Here is a 19,485-nt window from a genome sequence, read left to right on the forward strand (position 1 = left end):
TTTACTGAAGTACAAATACATGAAAATCACATTTTCTTGGTTGTGTCATGCACCAGATTTGTCAGCTTTCTCTGGCCACATGACACAAGTCCTGATATGAAACTCGAACTGTTTTGTTAATGTTAATAACACAAAGATACACTGGTGTGGCACACTGCTTTCTTTGTTCACATAACACACTATGATGTGTCTTTATTGTAATCGTTTTGCCAAAAGAGATTTTGCACAGTGCTAGGTGGATGCACTGGCGCTTGATGTGGTGACGTTGTTTATCACAGGTTCATCACCACCAGTTGGTTTTATGGCTACTGTTCTCAATGCAACTGCAGTGCAACTATCCTGGCAGTATCCTGAGATACCTAATGGCCAAATCAGAGGCTACTCCATTATTGATTCAACAATTCCAGCCACAGAGATTATAGTAATAAACATTACCTTAGACACTGTTGATGATACTAGTAACCAGACTACTACAGTGTCAGAGTTAAGACCATTCACCTTGTATAGTTTTCGTGTGAGAGCTTTCTCTTTTGGGGACCAAAATTCTTTGCATGTAGGAATATCATCAGATGAAGTACGTGTCCGAACAGATGAACATGGTGAGATATAGTTTGTGAGGCAAAATTTTATCATTGTTGATTTTCACAGTACCTGAAACTCCAACAAGATTTACAGCGAGAGCTGTTTCATCTACATTGATATATTTATCATGGGCTGCTCCAGCTGTTCCTAATGGCATTTTACTAAATTACACTATAGTTTATTCCAATGAAACAAACACTTTTATGATAACTTATGACAATAGCACATTTGAAGACACAATTAATAATCTCAACAAGTACACAGAGTACAGGTTTGTTATTTATGCTAACACTAGTGTAGGAGCAGGTGACAATGCTACAACTACAGTGAGAACAATGGAAGATGGTTAGTATATGCATGCATATAGAATTACAAATAATTATATATAAGAAATGTAGTTAGCAAATAATCTATATATTTTCATCTGCTCATAGCACCCAGCCCACCTGAGAATGTCAGGAATTCGGTCATTAATTCTACTACAGTAGAGGTCACCTGGGATGCACCCAGTATCACAAATGGGATCCTACGCTATTACACTGTAGTGTATGGTAGTAGTGATGACATGGAGATGATGGAAGTGAACTCTAGTGATGTGACTGTGTTGGTATCAGGACTGGATCCCTTCACTAATTACACATTTTATGTGTTAGCAGTTACTATAACACCAAGTGAAGCTAGTGATAGAGTTACTGTAGTGACTGATGAAGCAGGTACGTACTAAGTGACAGGTTTTTTACATGTATAAGCATTGAAGTAGCAAGGGTATTTGGAACAGGAAAAGGTTGAATATAGAAGATTCTTCATTCTTTGCAACAAATTGATGTAATTACTTTCATCCTTGATCACTAGATTTGAGTCAATTGTGACCTAGTCTGTGAAAACTGGTCTTATCACAAGTTTAAAAGCACTGAGATATGCTGGTTTAAAACACATATTTTTATTTAGTGTGTTGTAGCTCACCATTGGTTGAAGATATGTTTAACAAAGTTTTACATGTTTTACACCAATTCCTTACCTTCCAGAGCATCCATTGTACAAGTAGCCAGCAGCTAAGTTTTCTGCCATTTTTAGTTTTTAGCTTGATGTTGGCAACCTAGAAAAGGGGTGGTGGGGAGGGAATTTTTACAAAAATAATGAAAGAGGAATGCGTGGGGATGAATTATGCGAACGTGTGGGCCATTCAGGTATCAAAACTGGATAAAGTGATAGGAAAGTTTCAGCACAGGTCTTTATTCAGCACCACAGAACTGTATAACCACATGCAGATATCTCCAGACTGACCAAAGCCCCATTAAAGCTTGTACAGCTTTCCACTGTGCTTGGAAAAAGTAGCCAGCAAAAGCAGACCACTCAAGTCTAGCTAATTTTCAATGTGAAATTTGATATTTATTCATATAGCTTTGTGTTCTTGAAATGTGTTGTCATTGGCAATAAGACTGGATTTCCCAGGTCCAGTCACAATAATTATTATTAAACTTTGAAAGGGGCCTGCTATGCTTTTGAGCATTGCTGAAAAATCAAGATTATTATGCTGAAAAATAGAATTCAAATCAAGACTACACTTGAGATTCAACTGTTTTATTAGAGTACAGAGGCTGTACATCAGCATTTCCTGACGGCTGTAATCACAGTAAGTGACTGCTCTATTAGAGTATTTCAATCTTGTTTTTGTAAAGTGCATGTGATTAGCCAAGAAGCAGTAAGAATAGTAATATTACATGATTTTTTGATGTATGAAATGCAGTAATAATGTATAATTTGTTCATGTTTTGTTGTATTTATGGTACACACATTAAATTGCCTTTTACGCTGGTATAATGCTTGATTCTTTTGCTAGCCTATTGTACTGGAATTATGCCAGGATAATTGACACAAGCATATTGAGCACACTAACATCGCAACACTTTAAGTTGTAATTACCAGTCACTTGTGAAATTTTCTTTGCAGCCAAACTATTTTTGCATTGTTCACTAATCTTTTTGTTAATGTTATTTCTAGCTCCAAGTGCTCCAGTACAAGTCACATCACATAATATCAGTTCCACATCTATTATGGTAACTTGGCAAAGACCAATAACACCCAATGGTATTGTGAGATCATATCGTATTGAGTTCACTACTGGAGGTGTGACTGATAATACCTACACTGTCAACACTTCAATTATCATTAACGTGTTGGAGAAATTCACTACTTATCAGATTCAAGTATTTGCCACTACTGTTGCTGAGGGTGATGGTAGTGTAATTGTTAGTGCAACAACTGATGAAGACAGTAAGTTGATATCAATACACGCAGCCAGTTACTGTATAGTTACTGTAGAAATAACACTTGCACCGTTGCTTATCAGTGAAGAAATCAAATATGACAAAGCACAGAATTTATTTCCATATTCTTTGAACTGTGTATCGATGTTAAAGTTTTAATATTCCTCCTGTCCTTCTTAGGTCTTAGCTTGTAGTCCTGCCTATTATTAATTCAATCATTCTGCACTTTTTCTTGCATTGATTGCTACTCCATATTTACATTAATATTGTTCAAATGCAGTAGTTCATTTCTAAAGTTTTGCTTATATACACAATCAGCAGTAAATACATGCGAATACTCCTTTTAAGCCCTGTAATATGTGTACTTTTACAGCACCTGGTCCTCCTGGTAGTCTATTTGTCAATGAGATCAACTCCACAGCAATAAATGTCACCTGGTCTGAACCAGATGTAACCAATGGAATTATCACATCATATGAAATCCTCTACTCTGTTGGTAACATACTTGATAGAGATGCTATTAGTATACCAGTTGTTGTGACCACAAACACTTCTTATCAAGTTATTATTGGTGGACTAGATCCCTTCACAATGTATAGTGTGGCTGTAAGGGCATATACTAGAATTGGAGCTGGAGAATTGACTAATACCATCAGTATTCTAACTGATCCATACAGTAAGTGCACTACTTTCTGAGCAAAATCATATGTCTGACATAATTATATTTTGACAAAAAGCCTCAACATTAAAATTATGTTAGCATCATGTACATTATGACGCTACCAGACTTCCATTGTGCGAGCATGTACAAATGTAGGCCATTCTAGTTTCACACATGATGATATGCTTGCATGATCAGTACAAGTAGGAATATATATGTGACCCACTGAGTGAAAACCAGCCACTTTTGCAAAATTCTATTTGCTATAAAAATGTATTGAAATAAACTAGGTAAAATACATGTGCTACATAAAAATTTTACGTACATTTCAGTTGCTTCGTTATGTATCGAATCAAAGCTCGCATCATTAAAACCTATACATCACCAGTATCTCCTGAGTAAGAAAATCTCTGTTTTTATGTTTGTACAGTGAACAGTTTGTGAGTTATGGGCGCTTATTTATAATACGGTAGAAATACAGTTTACTGTCATCATTTATTTGTTAAAATAGCCTTCTTCTTTGTCCCCGCAGAGATGTACTGGGAAAACACTATACCTTGATTGATATGCCAGTTCATGGTGAACATACTGAGCTTCATAGCTTGCTTCAGCCATGATATATGATTTATTAAATAAGAGCCTGTAATTTATTTGGTGTGTTAATTGTTGCTATACAAATTGACTTTATTTCTGTTCCTACTGTCTAGCGCTATAACTCCAAGTTATTCATCACAAAAGGCTGGAACTTTGGCTGTCCACTCTTTTGTTACTATAGATAACAGAGAAACAATAAAATGGAATTTGAAGAAAGTGCAAAAACAGCTGCTTTTTGCTCAACGGGTCACATATAATGACTGATTCTGTGGTAGCTACTTAATGAAAACAGCAGTATCAGTCTAATGCCAATACAGATACTACTGTAGAATTGGTGCAGCTCTAGTGAGATTGAAGTGATCAAGCATAGAGCTTCTATAACACATATTTTATATGGGTGTATTATGTGTGTACTTGAACACTATGTAAAATGTTCTAAGAACTTTGAGTGACTTTATCTACTTCTTTGTGCTTTCATAAAATTCATAATACACTACTGCATGCATGTTTCATGTTGCATTACATTTGTGCATAGTGAAATAATTATGACACATATACAGGTTCATCCCCACCAGTAGGATTTGTGGTGGTGGTACTTAATTCAACTACAGTACAGTTATCATGGCAATATCCTGAGTCACCAAATGGTGAGATCAGAGGTTACTCTATTCTTTATTCATCAATACAAGATAATGAGATGATGATACTAAACATCACCTTAAACACTACCGATGATACTAGTAACCAGACTACTATAGTGTCAGGGTTGACACCATTCACCTACTATGGCTTTCGTGTTAGAGCATTCTCTTTTGGTGACCAAAATGAACAGTCTGATTTTGTAATTATTGGAAGATTAACTGATGAAATACACATGAGAACTGATGAAGATGGTAAGCTTTATGTCTAGTCACTTTGCAGTGTTAATTATGTTTTTTGTGTTACATGATGTGTACAGTACCTGGAGCACCTACAAGATTTACAGTACAGGCAATGACTTCAACTACAGTACAGTTATCATGGGGTGTTCCAGTTGTAACAAATGGAATCGTACAGAATTATACTGTTATCTACTCTAATGGAATAGATACTTTTATGATTGTTTATGATAACAACACATCTGATGGCACTATTACCAGTCTTAATGGAGACACAATGTACAATTTTGTCATTTATGCTAACACTAGTGCAGGAGCAGGTCCTAATGCTACGGCTACACTGAGAACTTCAGAAGATGGTTAGTCTTTCTGTTAGTATGGTCCAAGCAAAAACAGTATTTCTGTATGTATTATAAGCATGTAGTCCTTGACTGTTATAAAGGCTAAGTCACCGATTATTGGTAGGTACCAATTATCGGCACCTGTAAAGTATACAGACTGTGGAGTATAACAGAAGTTAGCCAGTAACAATCTGGGCTGTTGTACTCTCTAAAACATTTCTTGCAATCATTTTCAATAAGTAATATTTATTACTGTTCCTAAAGTGCTCTACAAGTTATGCTGACTAGTTATGCTTTTGCGCCTAACCTGAATATCTCTCAAATGGCTTGCCTCATCTTCAAAAAATTTCTGTGACAAGGGAGTTATCCAAGCACTGTATATCCCATAAGAAAGTTTGTAAAGAACCAATAAAGCACCAGAGAGGTATTACTCATGAATTTGCACACCGTCTGCTGATAATATGTACGTGGATACTTCATGGCGATAATTGGCACATGATGGGATAGTTATAAAAACTGGAATTGAAACAGGAAACAAAACGAAATGAATCTAAATCAGCCTACAGTCTAGTGGAGGACAATTACTATATTATACACAGTTACACTATTATATATGCACGCACTACCTGTTTATGCATCAAGCAAGACTCCAGGTGGAAAATTTCTCTGCACGGTGCTTATCGATTAGAGATATTAAACGCCTGCTCCTATCTGAGGGTCTGGGGACCCGCTGGGGACTTTACAATAGAAAAGTTCTGTGCTCGGGTAGGTGAGCGTTGATTGTTCCTTGACCACTTTCTTAAGATAAGTGAATAGCAATAACTACTTGATCATTACAAACCATTTACGGTAATTATTGGCTGCAGTGCATACGTTGACCTGTCACTGAGGCCATGGCTTTAAGAGAGGGATGAAGCCATCTGTGGCTATTATGGCACACCTCTTATGTAAGTGGTCAAGGAACAATCAACGCTCACCTACCCAAGCACAGAGCTTTTCTATTGTAGAGTCCCCAGCAGGTCCCCAGACCCTCGGATAGGAGCAGGCGTTTAATATCTCTAATCGATAAGTGCCGTGCAGAGAAATCTTCCACTTGGAGTCTTGCTTGATGCATAAACAGGTAGTGCGTGCATATATAAGTGTAACTGTGTATAATATAGTAATTGTCCTACACTAGACTGTAGGCTGATTTCGTTTCGTTTCCCGTTTCGATTCCGGTTTTTATAACTATCCCACATGATGGGCTTTGTGATTTCACTTATCACATGATGCTCACTCACATGAGATAATTAAAATTAGTTGTGCATAGAGACTAAGGATTGCTCTATTGAATAGTCCATTTGTCACTACAGTGAAGAATTACAACCACTTGATAAAATGATGCCGACAATTGGTGACTTACAGTGTATGCTATTTGCTAAAAATTTATTTCTTATGCAATACTGTGTGAGAGTGCTTGTGTGTGACACATTTCTGATGTTCATCACTTATAGCTCCTACTAATGCGAGAAATTTAGCTGCTACACCTGGTATAACTTATGCTATACTGACATGGTTGTCACCTTCCTTACCTAATGGAATGGTCTTCTACTTCTATACTGTTACTGTAACAGAAACAAGTATTTTAGTGACCAGTGGAGTGACTGTATCACTTGGTGCTACTATTACTGGATTGAATACCTTCACCAATTACACATTTACTGTAACAGCTTCAACATTTGCAGGGTCTAGTAGTCCAGTTACCAGTACTTTCATGACATTACAAGGAAGTAAGTTTTACCCATACATGATATTATACAGATAATTTACAGTATAAATATATGCATACAAAGATTACAAAGGAATGCATTAAAGTACTCTGCACACATTATAAGCTTATATCTCTCTGTCTTTGATGGAATACTATAGACTACAAAAATTGCTGGAAGTGTAATCTAATCCAAAACAGCCAAGCTGTAAAAAAAAGAGTGCGGCCCTCAAAAAGGCTATGGTAAAAAAAGATGTGAAATCCAAGGTGGCGGCCAAAAAATGGCTGTGATGGTAGGTTAATGGTAAAAGTTTTAATAACAACAATTCAGGTGAATTTTGGTGTCACTCGGTCTTGGCACAAAATTCACCTGAATTGTCGTCATTAAAATTTTTACCATTAACCTACCATCACAGCCATTTCTTGGCTGCCACCTTGAATTTCACATCTTTTTTCACCATATCCTTTTTGAGGGCCGCACTCTATTTTTACAGCTTGGCTGTTTTGGATTAGATTTCACTTCTTTTTGTATTTGTATACCCCAAAGGGGCTTTTTTAACCTATCTTTTTTCTTTACCACAGGAAGAAGAAAAGATGAAGCAAATGTTAAATACTTTAAATATTTCTGATTTTATCAGTAAATGTACAAATTATATATATAACACATATATTTATTACAGAACTCTACATGGCGGTTTCTTTGTAACTGAAAACAAGGTGAGTCCTTCTAGCTGATTTCTCTACAGGGTGAATTATTTGTAGCTGAACTATCTACAAGGTAACTTCTTCTAGCTGATCTCTCTACAGGATGATTTGTTTGTAGCTGAACTATCTACAAGGTAACTTCTTCTAGCTGATCTCTCTACAGGGTGATTTGTTTGCAGCTAAACTCTCTACAAAGTAACTTCTTCTAGCTAATGTCTCTACAGGATCACTTGTTTTTAGTTGAACTCTCTACATAATGGTTTCTTTGTAGCTGAACTCTCTACAGGGTAACTTCTTCTAGCTGATGTCTCTACAGGATCACTAGTTAGTAGCTGACCTCTCTACAAGGTGACTTCTTCTAGCTAGCTGACCTCTCTACAAGGTGACTTCTTCTAGCTAGCTGATCTTTCTACAGGGTGATTTGTTTATAGCTGAACTCTCTACAGGTGATTTGTTTGCAGCTGAACTCTCTACATGATGGTTTCTTTGTAACTGAACTCTCTACAAGGTAACTTCTTCTAGCTGGTCTCCCTACAGGGCAATTTGTTTGTAGCTGACTCTCTACATGATGGTTTCTTTGTAGCTGAACTCTCTACAAGGTGACTTCTTCTAGCTGAACTCTCTACAGGGCGATTTGTTTGTAGCTGATCTCTATACAGGTTACTAGTTCCTAGCTCATTTCTTGAATTTTTTTCAGGGTGACTGCTCTATTAGAGTATCTCTATCTCGTACTTGCTACATCAAGTTGGATTTCGTGTTATAACTCTATGGCTTTAAGTCTAATTCTTCTACACCATTGAAGAGTGTTTCTAAGATGATTACTCCATCTGTACAGCGAATTTCAAAGCATTACCCCAAGTGGTTTTTCCGTAGGCGTGGAAAGTAGTCGTTTTTTATTAGCTAATCTCGATTGCATAATTGTTATACACTGTTGGTTTTTTCCTTGTGTCTTCCTGGTTTTTAGCTCGATTTCTTTCAAACCACAAAAAGTTTGAGGTTCAATAGTTAACCTATTCACCCACCGATTTTCAGCTTCTTTCCATCAGCGGTTTACCCTGTAGGCATGACAACATATTGGTATTATTTTTCGTGAATAATCACTAATAACTCTTTGCCTGTTTATTGTTTTCTAACCACAGTTAGTACATAGATGCGCCTTTATACCCCCATTCTGTGTGCCAAATTTCAAGGCAATCGGATATAGTGTTCGCATTTTATAGCAGTTTTTGTAAGTGTGCAAAAAGAGGGAAAAAATAAGAAGAAAAAAAAAACGAAGAAACTAAGCCAATTTTTGAAGTTGCATATCTCGAGAATGCTTGAAGCGATTTTGCTCAAATTTGGAATGTGGATTGCTGATGTTGGAGGGCATGTCCACAGCAAAAATCGTCTTGTTTCATCTGGGCAGCACAGAGCTACGGAGGTGCGAAAATAGAATTTTCGTTCTTCCTGTCAATATACTCATGGGTGTTGTGCGCTGGCTTCTTTGGCTGCACGACACACTACCGTGTGTCTTGATATTCAAATTTTGAAGCTGTAGCCAAAATGTATCTCATTTTAAGTGTTGTAGTACTATTTGTATTGTGATAAGCATCCTACTATTTGAAGTGGTTTGGTAGTGTACGTATAATATATAGTGTTTATGCTCTAGGTATAAGAGCAGGAGCGGTTCTAGAAAATTTGCTGACTGGTTTCTAACTGTAAAGTAGAAGTCCGGGGTCCATACTGAGGCACTGTAATTAAAGCCTAGTATTTAGCTAACTACAACACTAACAAAATTAATTTTTCACAATTGAATCTTACCAATATGAACCTACACAAAAAGATTTGATGCCTTGTCGAGCAGTTTGCCAAGGTTGTGATAGCTAAAATGATAATTATTAGAATTGCTTAACTTCAAAGTTCAAAAGAAGTGGTTGGATTTTTCTGTGGTGGAGAGAAGTAATTTATGTAATTTGGTCACTAAAGGTTACTAACAAACCTGGTTTTAGGCTCAAACACTTTGTTGAGTTTTTTTCAATTTGTGGAAACTGACTGGTATCTGGAAACAGGTGAAACCCCCCAGAACTGTACCTGTATGAGGGTTTGAATCCCACTGGTGTCTTGTTTTGTTTTCTTCTCAAACGGTGTAACTGCTTTTGGTAGTGTTCTTCTGATCTCATTATCATACAATATGGTGATATTGTATATTAGGGATCATGTAGGTTGGGTTTTTCTGGCCAAAAATATTATCCAAAAACCAGCTTCAGAATACCATCCTGGTGCCTTGGCAGTATTGGCTAGGTATAACCAAGCCCAAAAGTGCCTTCAGTATGATCCTAAATGCCTCCATTAAATCGTTATGAATTTTTTTTAACATTAATGAAAGCTTCTACTGACTAACTGCCTGCCTGATTCCTTCAGGCAAACATAACTCGTGATAACAGCTAAGGCTATGGGCTTGATTTTTTCACTTTTCAACATCGCTTCATCTGGAGACATGCCTTTTGGCATACCGCATTAATCATTCAGAAATACTGAGGACTTTAATTAAAAGACCCCTGGAATTGGATCAGGGGTCTTTAAATGGAGTTATTCATAGGGCTTAAAATGGAGTTATTCAAATGGAGTTATTCAAATGGAGTTATTCATTGGGCTGGTCTAATAATATAGCACAGCCCTATGAATAACTCCATCCAAATAAGGCATATAATAGATATAGTTAGCCAATAGTTAATAGTTAGCCAACCTACATAGATATCTTGAAAAAACTTCATACAGTAAAGATAACTCTGCATTTCATATACAGTGCATGCTATGTACTACACAATAGCTCATAATGCCAGCACTCATAAAGCTCCATAATTTTCAAGTTGAATTTCTGATCTTCTGACACAGACAAATATCAGCATTCTGTTTCAAGTACAAATGGTAATTGACATGATGTACAATATATCCAATAGTGGAAGGGGTGAGAGACACACAAACATAGTTTTGAAACATTTTGAGTAATTTCTGATAACCAGTTATGGTTTATGGTTGAAATTTTACATGTACATTACCTCTTACGTATATTATACAACTTTTCACAGAAAATTCTCCCTCCAACCTTAATTGCAGGCGTACAGTCATTGCATCTTGTGTTGTTTAGCATGTATTTTCTATGAGACATTTCTCCCAAAGTAAACACAGCAATCACTCATGTTGCATGTCAGTAGAAGCAGAACAGACTATACTAAAATCTTACAGAAACATTAAGCATCATCTTTAACACAGTTATTGTAGTGGTCCTTCAAAAGTCACTTTCTTTCCTGTGACAAACACGTACGATGCTCATTTCCTAAACAGAAACTCATTCTGTGTCTATCTGCCATCCTGCTTTGTTCAAATCACATTGTCTTGTATACCAACTGATTCGTAATGATGTAATTCTCTTTTGATCTTTGTTTCTGCTCGTACGATGAACAAGGAAAGAGTTACAGCCACAAATATAACTGAAACATTAGAAAACTGATTTATCAATCCTTGCCTCCCTTCACAATGGTTTGAGAGTATAATTGTAGATACCTCTGTATTTGTCTTGAAATGGTGAGTAGAATGGTGGTGATTGAGATCATTTATCATTACCACAACTTGAGTTATGGCAGTTTGTTTAAAGACGTGCATATTTGAACAATACATTATTTTGTGGACGTTTATGAGTGCCAGCATTAAGCTACAAACATTTTATGAATCAATTTACAGTGTACATTCCTTTCATTACTTCAATCAATCTATTGTACATGTAGTTCCAGAAGCAGTTACAGACTTTATGGTGGAGACAACAGAGAGGTCTGCATTATTACTGGCTAGTCCTCCAGATGTTACCAATGGAATAGTGATCTATCATCTTATTTCATATCAACTGGTTGGATCAGTTAATGTGACGATGATGAACTTCACTACTACTGACATGTCCTTGAATACCACACTAATGTCACTACTACCATTTACCAACTACACATTCTCAGTTAGACCATGTACTATTGCTGGTTGTGGTCCAGTTTCTAACAACATAACATCAACATTAGAGGATGGTTAGACTGTTTTGTGTGTACATTGTGTAGTTACCATTAATGTTAATAGTATTAATTTGTTAATGATGTAAAAGCAGGTTAGGAACTTACAGTAATTCTTTGTCTAAGTGTTTTCCATATGACAGCATTTAAAACTGTCATACTGTACTGTATAAATTTGTTGTACTTTTAGCTCCAAGCATTCCTCGCAATATTGTTGTGACTTCGTTCAATGCAACTTCTGTCATCATAACTTGGACTGAACCTGCAATGATGAATGGAATCATTCGAAATTACTTGATCACTGTTTTAACCACTGATAACCATGTTGTACGCATGAATAATCAAGTGGATCTATCTATAGCAATTGTTGGACTTACCCACAACACTAGTTATACAGTAAATATCAGTGCTTGGACTGTCAGACAAGGAGAACATGGATCACAATCATTTACTACTTTATCTTGTAAGTATTATGCATATATTTGTATAGCATGTGTACTGTATTATGTACAATTTAATTTCTGATTTCAGTACCATCACTACCATTGAATGTAACTGTTACTACTGGTGGAATGTTACGAGCACTTGTTGTAGACTGGGAATCACCCAGTAATCCAGGGGGTATAATAACAACATACATGGTGACCTATAATGACATCACAATTAGTACTAATGGAAATGATACAATGTACACTATTATGGGACTGGATCCATTTACTGATTACACTATTAGTGTGACAGCATGTACTGATAATGGTTGTGGTAACCAAACTGATGTTGTGATTGGAACTACAGCAGAGGAAGGTATAGTCTATAATTCAAGTAATTTGTATTTGATGTAATCAGCTGTATAAGTAGCTACCTACAGCCGGTGTTGGGACAGTTACTTTTTAAATGTAACTCATTACATATTATTTACAACTGAACTATTTAATTACAGTTACATATCACCTACATAATAAAGTAACTATAATAATATTACATATTATATGATTTTGTGTCCACAGTCTTATAGCTGTCATGTGTGAAACTACCACTTTATCACATAACATGGTTGCGTTGTTGGACAATGTGCAAATCTTGGTTATAAGTAAGAAACTGGTGAATAGGCTTCATTCAGTAGACTCTGTTACTTCGTATTGGCTAGGCGTTACTGAATGGATTACTAACGGAGATTAGTAACTTTGTTACTTGTAGTAATAATATTATGTAATATTAGACTCATTACAGTAACTTCATTACTTGGGTAACGCGTTACATTTGCAAGTAAAGTAACTTGAGTGGTATTACCTGTTTTTACAGCATATTTCGTTATATTACTTTGTTACCACAACACTAATAATTATTATGAATGCATTACTTATGTAACGCATTACCCCCAACACTGCCTACAGTAGTTTGTATATTAATATTAAAACTACTGTATTATACTTTGAAGTTGCATTTACCTAATTAGCATGGCTTTCAAGTAAAAGTGTGCAGTTTATATATTAAAGTATCACAAAATTTTGCATTGATTTATTTGCCAAGAAATGCAATGAGCTACTTATTTAATACACAGGTGTATGTATTTTCAACTCTGATGTGCAAGCATGTACATAATGTTTTCTTGACTTTTATAGCACCCAACCCACCACAAAATATTACAGCTTCAGTCATCAATTCTACTACAGTAGAGGTCACCTGGGATCCACCCCATATCACTAATGGGATCCTACGCTATTACACTGTAGTGTATGGTAGCAGTTATGACATGGAGATGATGGAAGTGAACTCTAGTGATGTGACTGTGTTGGTGTCAGGACTGGATCCCTTCACTAATTACACATTTTATGTGTTAGCAATTACAGTAGCACCAAGTGAAGCTAGTGATAGGGTTACTGTAACGACACCTGAGTCAGGTACATAAGTGTCAGTAATGCAGTTGTTCACATGAAAAATCACACGGTGGCATAGTGCTGTGTAGTGAGGATCATAAAAGTTTATACTTTCATGTGGAAGAGAATAGTAAATAATCCCTATCTAATTCAGTCATGGGTATAGACTGAATAAATGTCCACTAGTATATCTGCAGGTGTAGGTGACCTCCCTTGTTTCCCTACTTTTTCTATGATCCCTAATCCAAATTATAATTCCTTATACTTGTATATGGAGCAAAAGTATTAATAATGCAGAAAATAAGTAAAGGATTAGTATAGGGTCCGTTCTTCACTCTTTGTTACATTCGCCTTTGTTTTAGTTGTAGTTACCAGTTAACAGATTTTCCTGAATGTCTCATTTTTACTGCCATGCAATCAGCTTTTAATTTGGTCACAATAATTATGTTATTGAATTGCTGCAATGTTCTTTCTAGCTCCAAGTGCTCCAGTACAAGTCACATCACATAATATCAGTTCCACATCTATTATGGTAACTTGGCAACCACCAATAACACCCAATGGTATTGTGAGATCATATCGTATTGAGTTAACTACTGGAGGTGTGGCTGATAATACCTACACTGTCAACACTTCAATTATCATTAACATGTTGGAGAAATTCACTACTTATCAGATTCAAGTATTTGCCACTACTGTTGCTGAGGGTGATGGTAGTGTAATTGTTAGTGTAACAACTGATGAGGACAGTAAGTTGATATTTCTTCATATACATGATTGTGATCACAAATGCACAATGTGTTCATCTGTATACTAGCTCAAGTATTTATTTCCAGGGCCAGATCCCATGGTCAAGCTGGTCAGACATTCACTGGACTACTTTTCAGATATTTGAAGGTTGCAAAATGACTAGGATACTCTAATAGAGCAGTCAGTTGTAATACTCTAAAATTAGTGGTGAATTCAGTTGAATATAGCCTCTGTTCTAATTTGTTCTAAGCCTTTGTAGCTACATATGTTAATCATCTTGTCCTTTCTAAAGCCATCTGGATGGCATTGCATTGGGCTAATTGATCATGCTTATCTTTTCTTGTCTCAATCAAAATTGCTTTTAATCTTCCAAATCTCTTATAAACTTTCACTTTTAGAATTTCTTGTCCACTAAATGAAATGTGTGCATAATTAACTATGACTCTGTTGTAGTCCATGGATGGCTTGCCACACTATGTCTCTGTGCTCCAGCAATCTTTGTCTCTCATTATCCACTGATGACTTGCACAGTTATGCCACCTTGTGGCAGATGTTATTTCACAAGCCGTAGAATTGATTTTAATGGATGCTTGTAGAAGTCGGTTCATTAGCAAGCCTGTTTTCCAGGAGTCCATTGCCATTATTTTCTATTTAGTCACATCTTGATTTACTTAATACTGCTAATACTACAGATGTTGTTATTTGTGGGAATTTTGGCTGCACAATTTCTGTGCACAGTATTTACCTGTTATCATGAATTATACACTGTGGTATTTACATGTAATTAAAACAATAATATTATGTTGTATTCTATAGCACCTGGTCCTCCTGGTAGTCTATTTGTCAATGAGATCAACTCCACAGCAATAATTGTCAGTTGGTCTGAACCAGATGTAACCAATGGAATTATCACATCATATGAAATCCTCTACTCTGTTGGTAACATACTTGATACAGATGCTATTAGTATACCAGTTGATGTGATCACAAACACTTCTTATCAAGTTATTATTGGTGAACTAGATCCCTTCACAATGTACAGTGTGGCTGTAAGAGCATATACTAGAATTGGAGGTGGAGAATTGACTAATACCTTCAGTATTCTAACTGATCCATACAGTAAGTTCAGAGCACTTCTACACATTCTCTTAAATTAATAGCAGGCTAGTCAAATATTACATTTTAGTCAGGCAAAAGTTTTATGTAACAACAAAGACTGCTTCACACTGTAGGAAAGAAACAGTTGCACTACACATTTTGCAGTCTACTATGTCTTACAATACATTACATATCACAGGATCATCCCCACCAGTAGGATTTATGGTGATAGTACTCAGTTCAACTACAGTACAGTTATCATGGCAATATCCCGAGTCACCAAATGGTGAGATCAGAGGTTACTCCATTCTCTATTCATCAATACCAGATAATGAGATGATGATAATAAATATCACCTTAGACACTATTGATGATACTAGTAACCAGACTACTATAGTATCAGGGTTGACACCATTCACCTACTATGGCTTTCGTGTTAGAGCATTCTCCTTTGGTGACCAAAATGAACAACCAAATTTTATTCATGTTGGGATTTCAACTGATGAAATACTTTGGAGAACAAGTGAAGATGGTAAGATAGATCTAGCAGTAATATGAAATTTATTGCCATTATTTAACTACAGTGCCTGAGAGTCCTACAAGATTTGAAACAGTGGCTTTATCTTCAACAAGGATTCACATGTCATGGAATGCTCCAAATGTTACTAATGGCATTTTACTGAAGTACACAATAATCTACTCTAACACTACTAACACCTTTGTAGCAGTGTACAATAATGAGACTTTTGAAGATACAATTAGTTATCTTAACAAATACACTATATACAGCTTTGCTATTTATGCTAACACCAGTGCAGGACCAGGATTTAATGCCACAAATACAATAAGGACATTAGAAGATGGTAAGTATACATACTGTATCCAGAATTGTTATGACTTATGCATACAGGGTGTGAAATACTGTAGGTAGACATGACATTAAACGATCATAGGATAGAGTAGTACTTTCATTACTGTTTTAGAAATGCAGATAATAAATGAGTGGTATTTTATTGTTTATAGCACCCAGTCCATCTCAGAACATTTCAGCTACAGTAGTTAATTCTACTACAGTAGAGGTCACCTGGGATCCACCCAGTATCACTAATGGGATCCTACGTTACTACACTGTAGTGTATGGTAGTAGTGATGACATGGAGATGATGGAAGTGAACTCTAGTGATGTGACTGTGTTGGTGTCAGAACTGGATCCCTTCACTAATTACACATTTTATGTGTTAGCAGTTACTGTAACACCAAGTGAACCTAGTGATAATGTTACTGTGTTAACTGATGAGGCAGGTAAGTGGTACTGTACGTATACATAATACATATTTCTACAGCATGGCACACAACAAATTTCTTGCAACCCTTTCCAGAAATTTAAAACGTTAAGGTCACAAACAGTGCATGTACCCTGTTTGTGATGCGTGATTGAACCATCCTACTGATGTCCTTAAAATATCGAACTCTATTTACAACCATTGTATGCGACATTTTAATTAACTACAGTAAGTCTCAGTTCAATTTCACAGCGTAATGTGGAAACTGAACTCTTAACAGTTTCAATGAATCCTTCTAAGCACTGCATGTGCATACACACTTTGTGTTAAAGATCAGTTTAACAACCACCATTTTTATGTTGGCTATGTAAAGAACTACAATGCCATGCTGAACCATGCATACTGTACATCACATTTATGCAATAATATAGCTAATACATTTAAGTACATTTTACCTGCCTGCACTTGTCTTTGTAGCAGGAGAGAATTTGTACTTGTTCCTGTAAAATTAATCCACACAAAACAGCCAAACTGTGAAAAAATGGTGCAGCCTTAAAAAGCCTGGGTGAAAAAAATTGTGAAATCAAAGGTGGCAGCCAAGAAATGGCTGCTATATTGTTACTGACAATAAATTTTAACAATGCACACAGCCATTATTCAAATTTTTAAGCATTAACATCATTACAGCCATTTCTTGGCTGCCACATTTGATTTCACAACTTTTTTCACCCAGGCTTTTTAAGGCTGCACCATTTTTTACAGCTTGGTTGTTTTGTGTGGATTTCATTTCTCTTTGTACTTTATAAGGTCCCAATACTAGTCTATGGCTGACTTTGAGGTTCTATTTTACTCACATTTCCTCTTTTCTATGCAGACACAATGATGATTATTGAAGACAATAAATATATTGCATTGCAGGATTTACTTCAATATTTGACAAAGTTTTTTTTGAAGACTTTTAACAAAACACACACAGAATGTTCTAAAACAATCTAGTACTTGTATTGGTAAATTACAAATGTTTAATTATAAGCAGATTTAATCTAGAAATTTCATTTATAGTTGAAGCAGAAATTAAGTGAGGTGATCTGCCAAGATAACAGTGGTTCAGTGGTTAAGGATGCATTTGTTAGGTATAGAGGTCCCTGGTTCGAACTTCAGTAAGTTTTTTTTCTTTTTTAAAATTTTGTACACTTTTTAACCTTGTGGTGACTGCTCTATTAGAGTATCTTGATCCAGTGATTTTACACTTGTTTGGTTTTTTGCTTTATAACTTTGTTACTGTAACTCTATTGCTATTCAAACTATCAAAAAGCACTGCTATGATGATCAGTCTATCTCCACACACAGTTTTCAAGTTATTCCTATATTTGGTTTACCCTGTAGCCATGACAGAAATTAGATTTTTTTTACATGAATAAACACTCATAACTCTTTAGATATTCCTCAGATTCACAGTAAAACTTGGTATGTGAATCCACTGTTACATCATCTTCATTTGTGCCAAAGATCGAGGCAATCGAGTTACATGTTTGCATTGTATAGCAATTTTTCCAAGCTATGCGAAACTGAATCCAAGCCTCCATAGCCCCCATACAACATAAAAAGAACAAAAAAACAAAGAAATTAAATGAAACTTTGAGCACCCAAATCTCACAAATAGCTGTTACAATTTTAATCAAAATTTGCTGTGTGGCCTACCCTACCAGGTGAACAGCTATAATGCAAATGGTGTGTTTTGTATAAGAGGCCATGGAGCTATGTATGCACACATGGAAAAGCTGTTTTCTTTATTCCTGTCAATATGCTAACAGTGTGTTGTGCCGCTTTTCTTGGCTGCACAACATACTACCAAGTGTCTTGATATGTAGAAGCCCACAGTATTGTAGGGTATGTGAAAATAGTTTTGTTTGTGCATCAACTTACAATTGTGCTAATGATTACTTACAGCTCCATCTATTGTAAGAGATTTAACAGCTACTCCTGGTGTGATTGATGTTGTGCTAGTGTGGCTGCCACCTGTACAGCCTAATGGTGATGTCTCCTATTCCTATACTATTGAAGTTACAGAGACCAGCATTTTGATAACTAGTGGAGTTACAACAGATCTGAATGTCACTATTACTGATTTGAATCCCTTCACTAACTATACATTTACTGTGACTGCTGTAACACTTGGAGGCTTGAGCACTGCAGTAAGCCTCACTTTTGTGACTTTTCCAGGAAGTGAGTTGAAATTGTCTTATTGTTGCAATGAGATTACTTTTTTTTTGTGCATGTGATCCGGTGGCTAACCAGTAATGAAGTCACAGTAATGTTCACATTATACAGTGAGCAAAACATGATGATGATTTATTGGGCCTGTATCTCACTACATATATAGCTAAACTATTAGCTGACCAGCATTAAGATTGAATTAGTACTCCGCTGTTTTAATAACCAAAACCTCATTGGTACTCTTATTGCCCTTGAATAGAAAGTTAACTGTAGTATATTTGAAATCTCAGTAACATAAATCTCAACATCCCAATGATTAAAAACAGGTAGAATGACAGAGGCATTGCCTATCAACCATTCCACCATAAATGACTCTATCTTTAATAAACCTTTGCATCGATACCATGTACATTGGCTGGGGAGTTACAGAACCAATAATTTCTTACATATC

The 19,485-nt window shown here is 36.0% G+C and overlaps 1 protein-coding gene across 1 annotated transcript in view; it reads left to right on the forward strand.

Annotated features, from left to right (window-relative positions):
- LOC136253753 (usherin-like) overlaps positions 1-19,485 on the forward strand; it is an 88,294-nt gene that overhangs the window by 34,968 nt on the left and 33,841 nt on the right. The window contains exons 22-39 of the mRNA XM_066046412.1: positions 279-599; positions 649-927; positions 1,017-1,295; positions 2,584-2,856; positions 3,223-3,525; positions 4,665-4,997; positions 5,063-5,341; positions 6,817-7,092; positions 11,540-11,827; positions 12,000-12,272; positions 12,341-12,613; positions 13,432-13,710; positions 14,163-14,435; positions 15,253-15,555; positions 15,734-16,066; positions 16,119-16,397; positions 16,558-16,836; positions 18,768-19,043. Of these exons, the coding sequence (XP_065902484.1) occupies positions 279-599; positions 649-927; positions 1,017-1,295; positions 2,584-2,856; positions 3,223-3,525; positions 4,665-4,997; positions 5,063-5,341; positions 6,817-7,092; positions 11,540-11,827; positions 12,000-12,272; positions 12,341-12,613; positions 13,432-13,710; positions 14,163-14,435; positions 15,253-15,555; positions 15,734-16,066; positions 16,119-16,397; positions 16,558-16,836; positions 18,768-19,043 (5,199 nt within the window). The remainder of the gene's footprint in view (positions 1-278; positions 600-648; positions 928-1,016; positions 1,296-2,583; positions 2,857-3,222; positions 3,526-4,664; positions 4,998-5,062; positions 5,342-6,816; positions 7,093-11,539; positions 11,828-11,999; positions 12,273-12,340; positions 12,614-13,431; positions 13,711-14,162; positions 14,436-15,252; positions 15,556-15,733; positions 16,067-16,118; positions 16,398-16,557; positions 16,837-18,767; positions 19,044-19,485) is intronic.

Source organism: Dysidea avara, chromosome 4 (genome assembly GCF_963678975.1).
Source record: "Dysidea avara chromosome 4, odDysAvar1.4, whole genome shotgun sequence".
NCBI lineage: Eukaryota > Metazoa > Porifera > Demospongiae > Dictyoceratida > Dysideidae > Dysidea > Dysidea avara.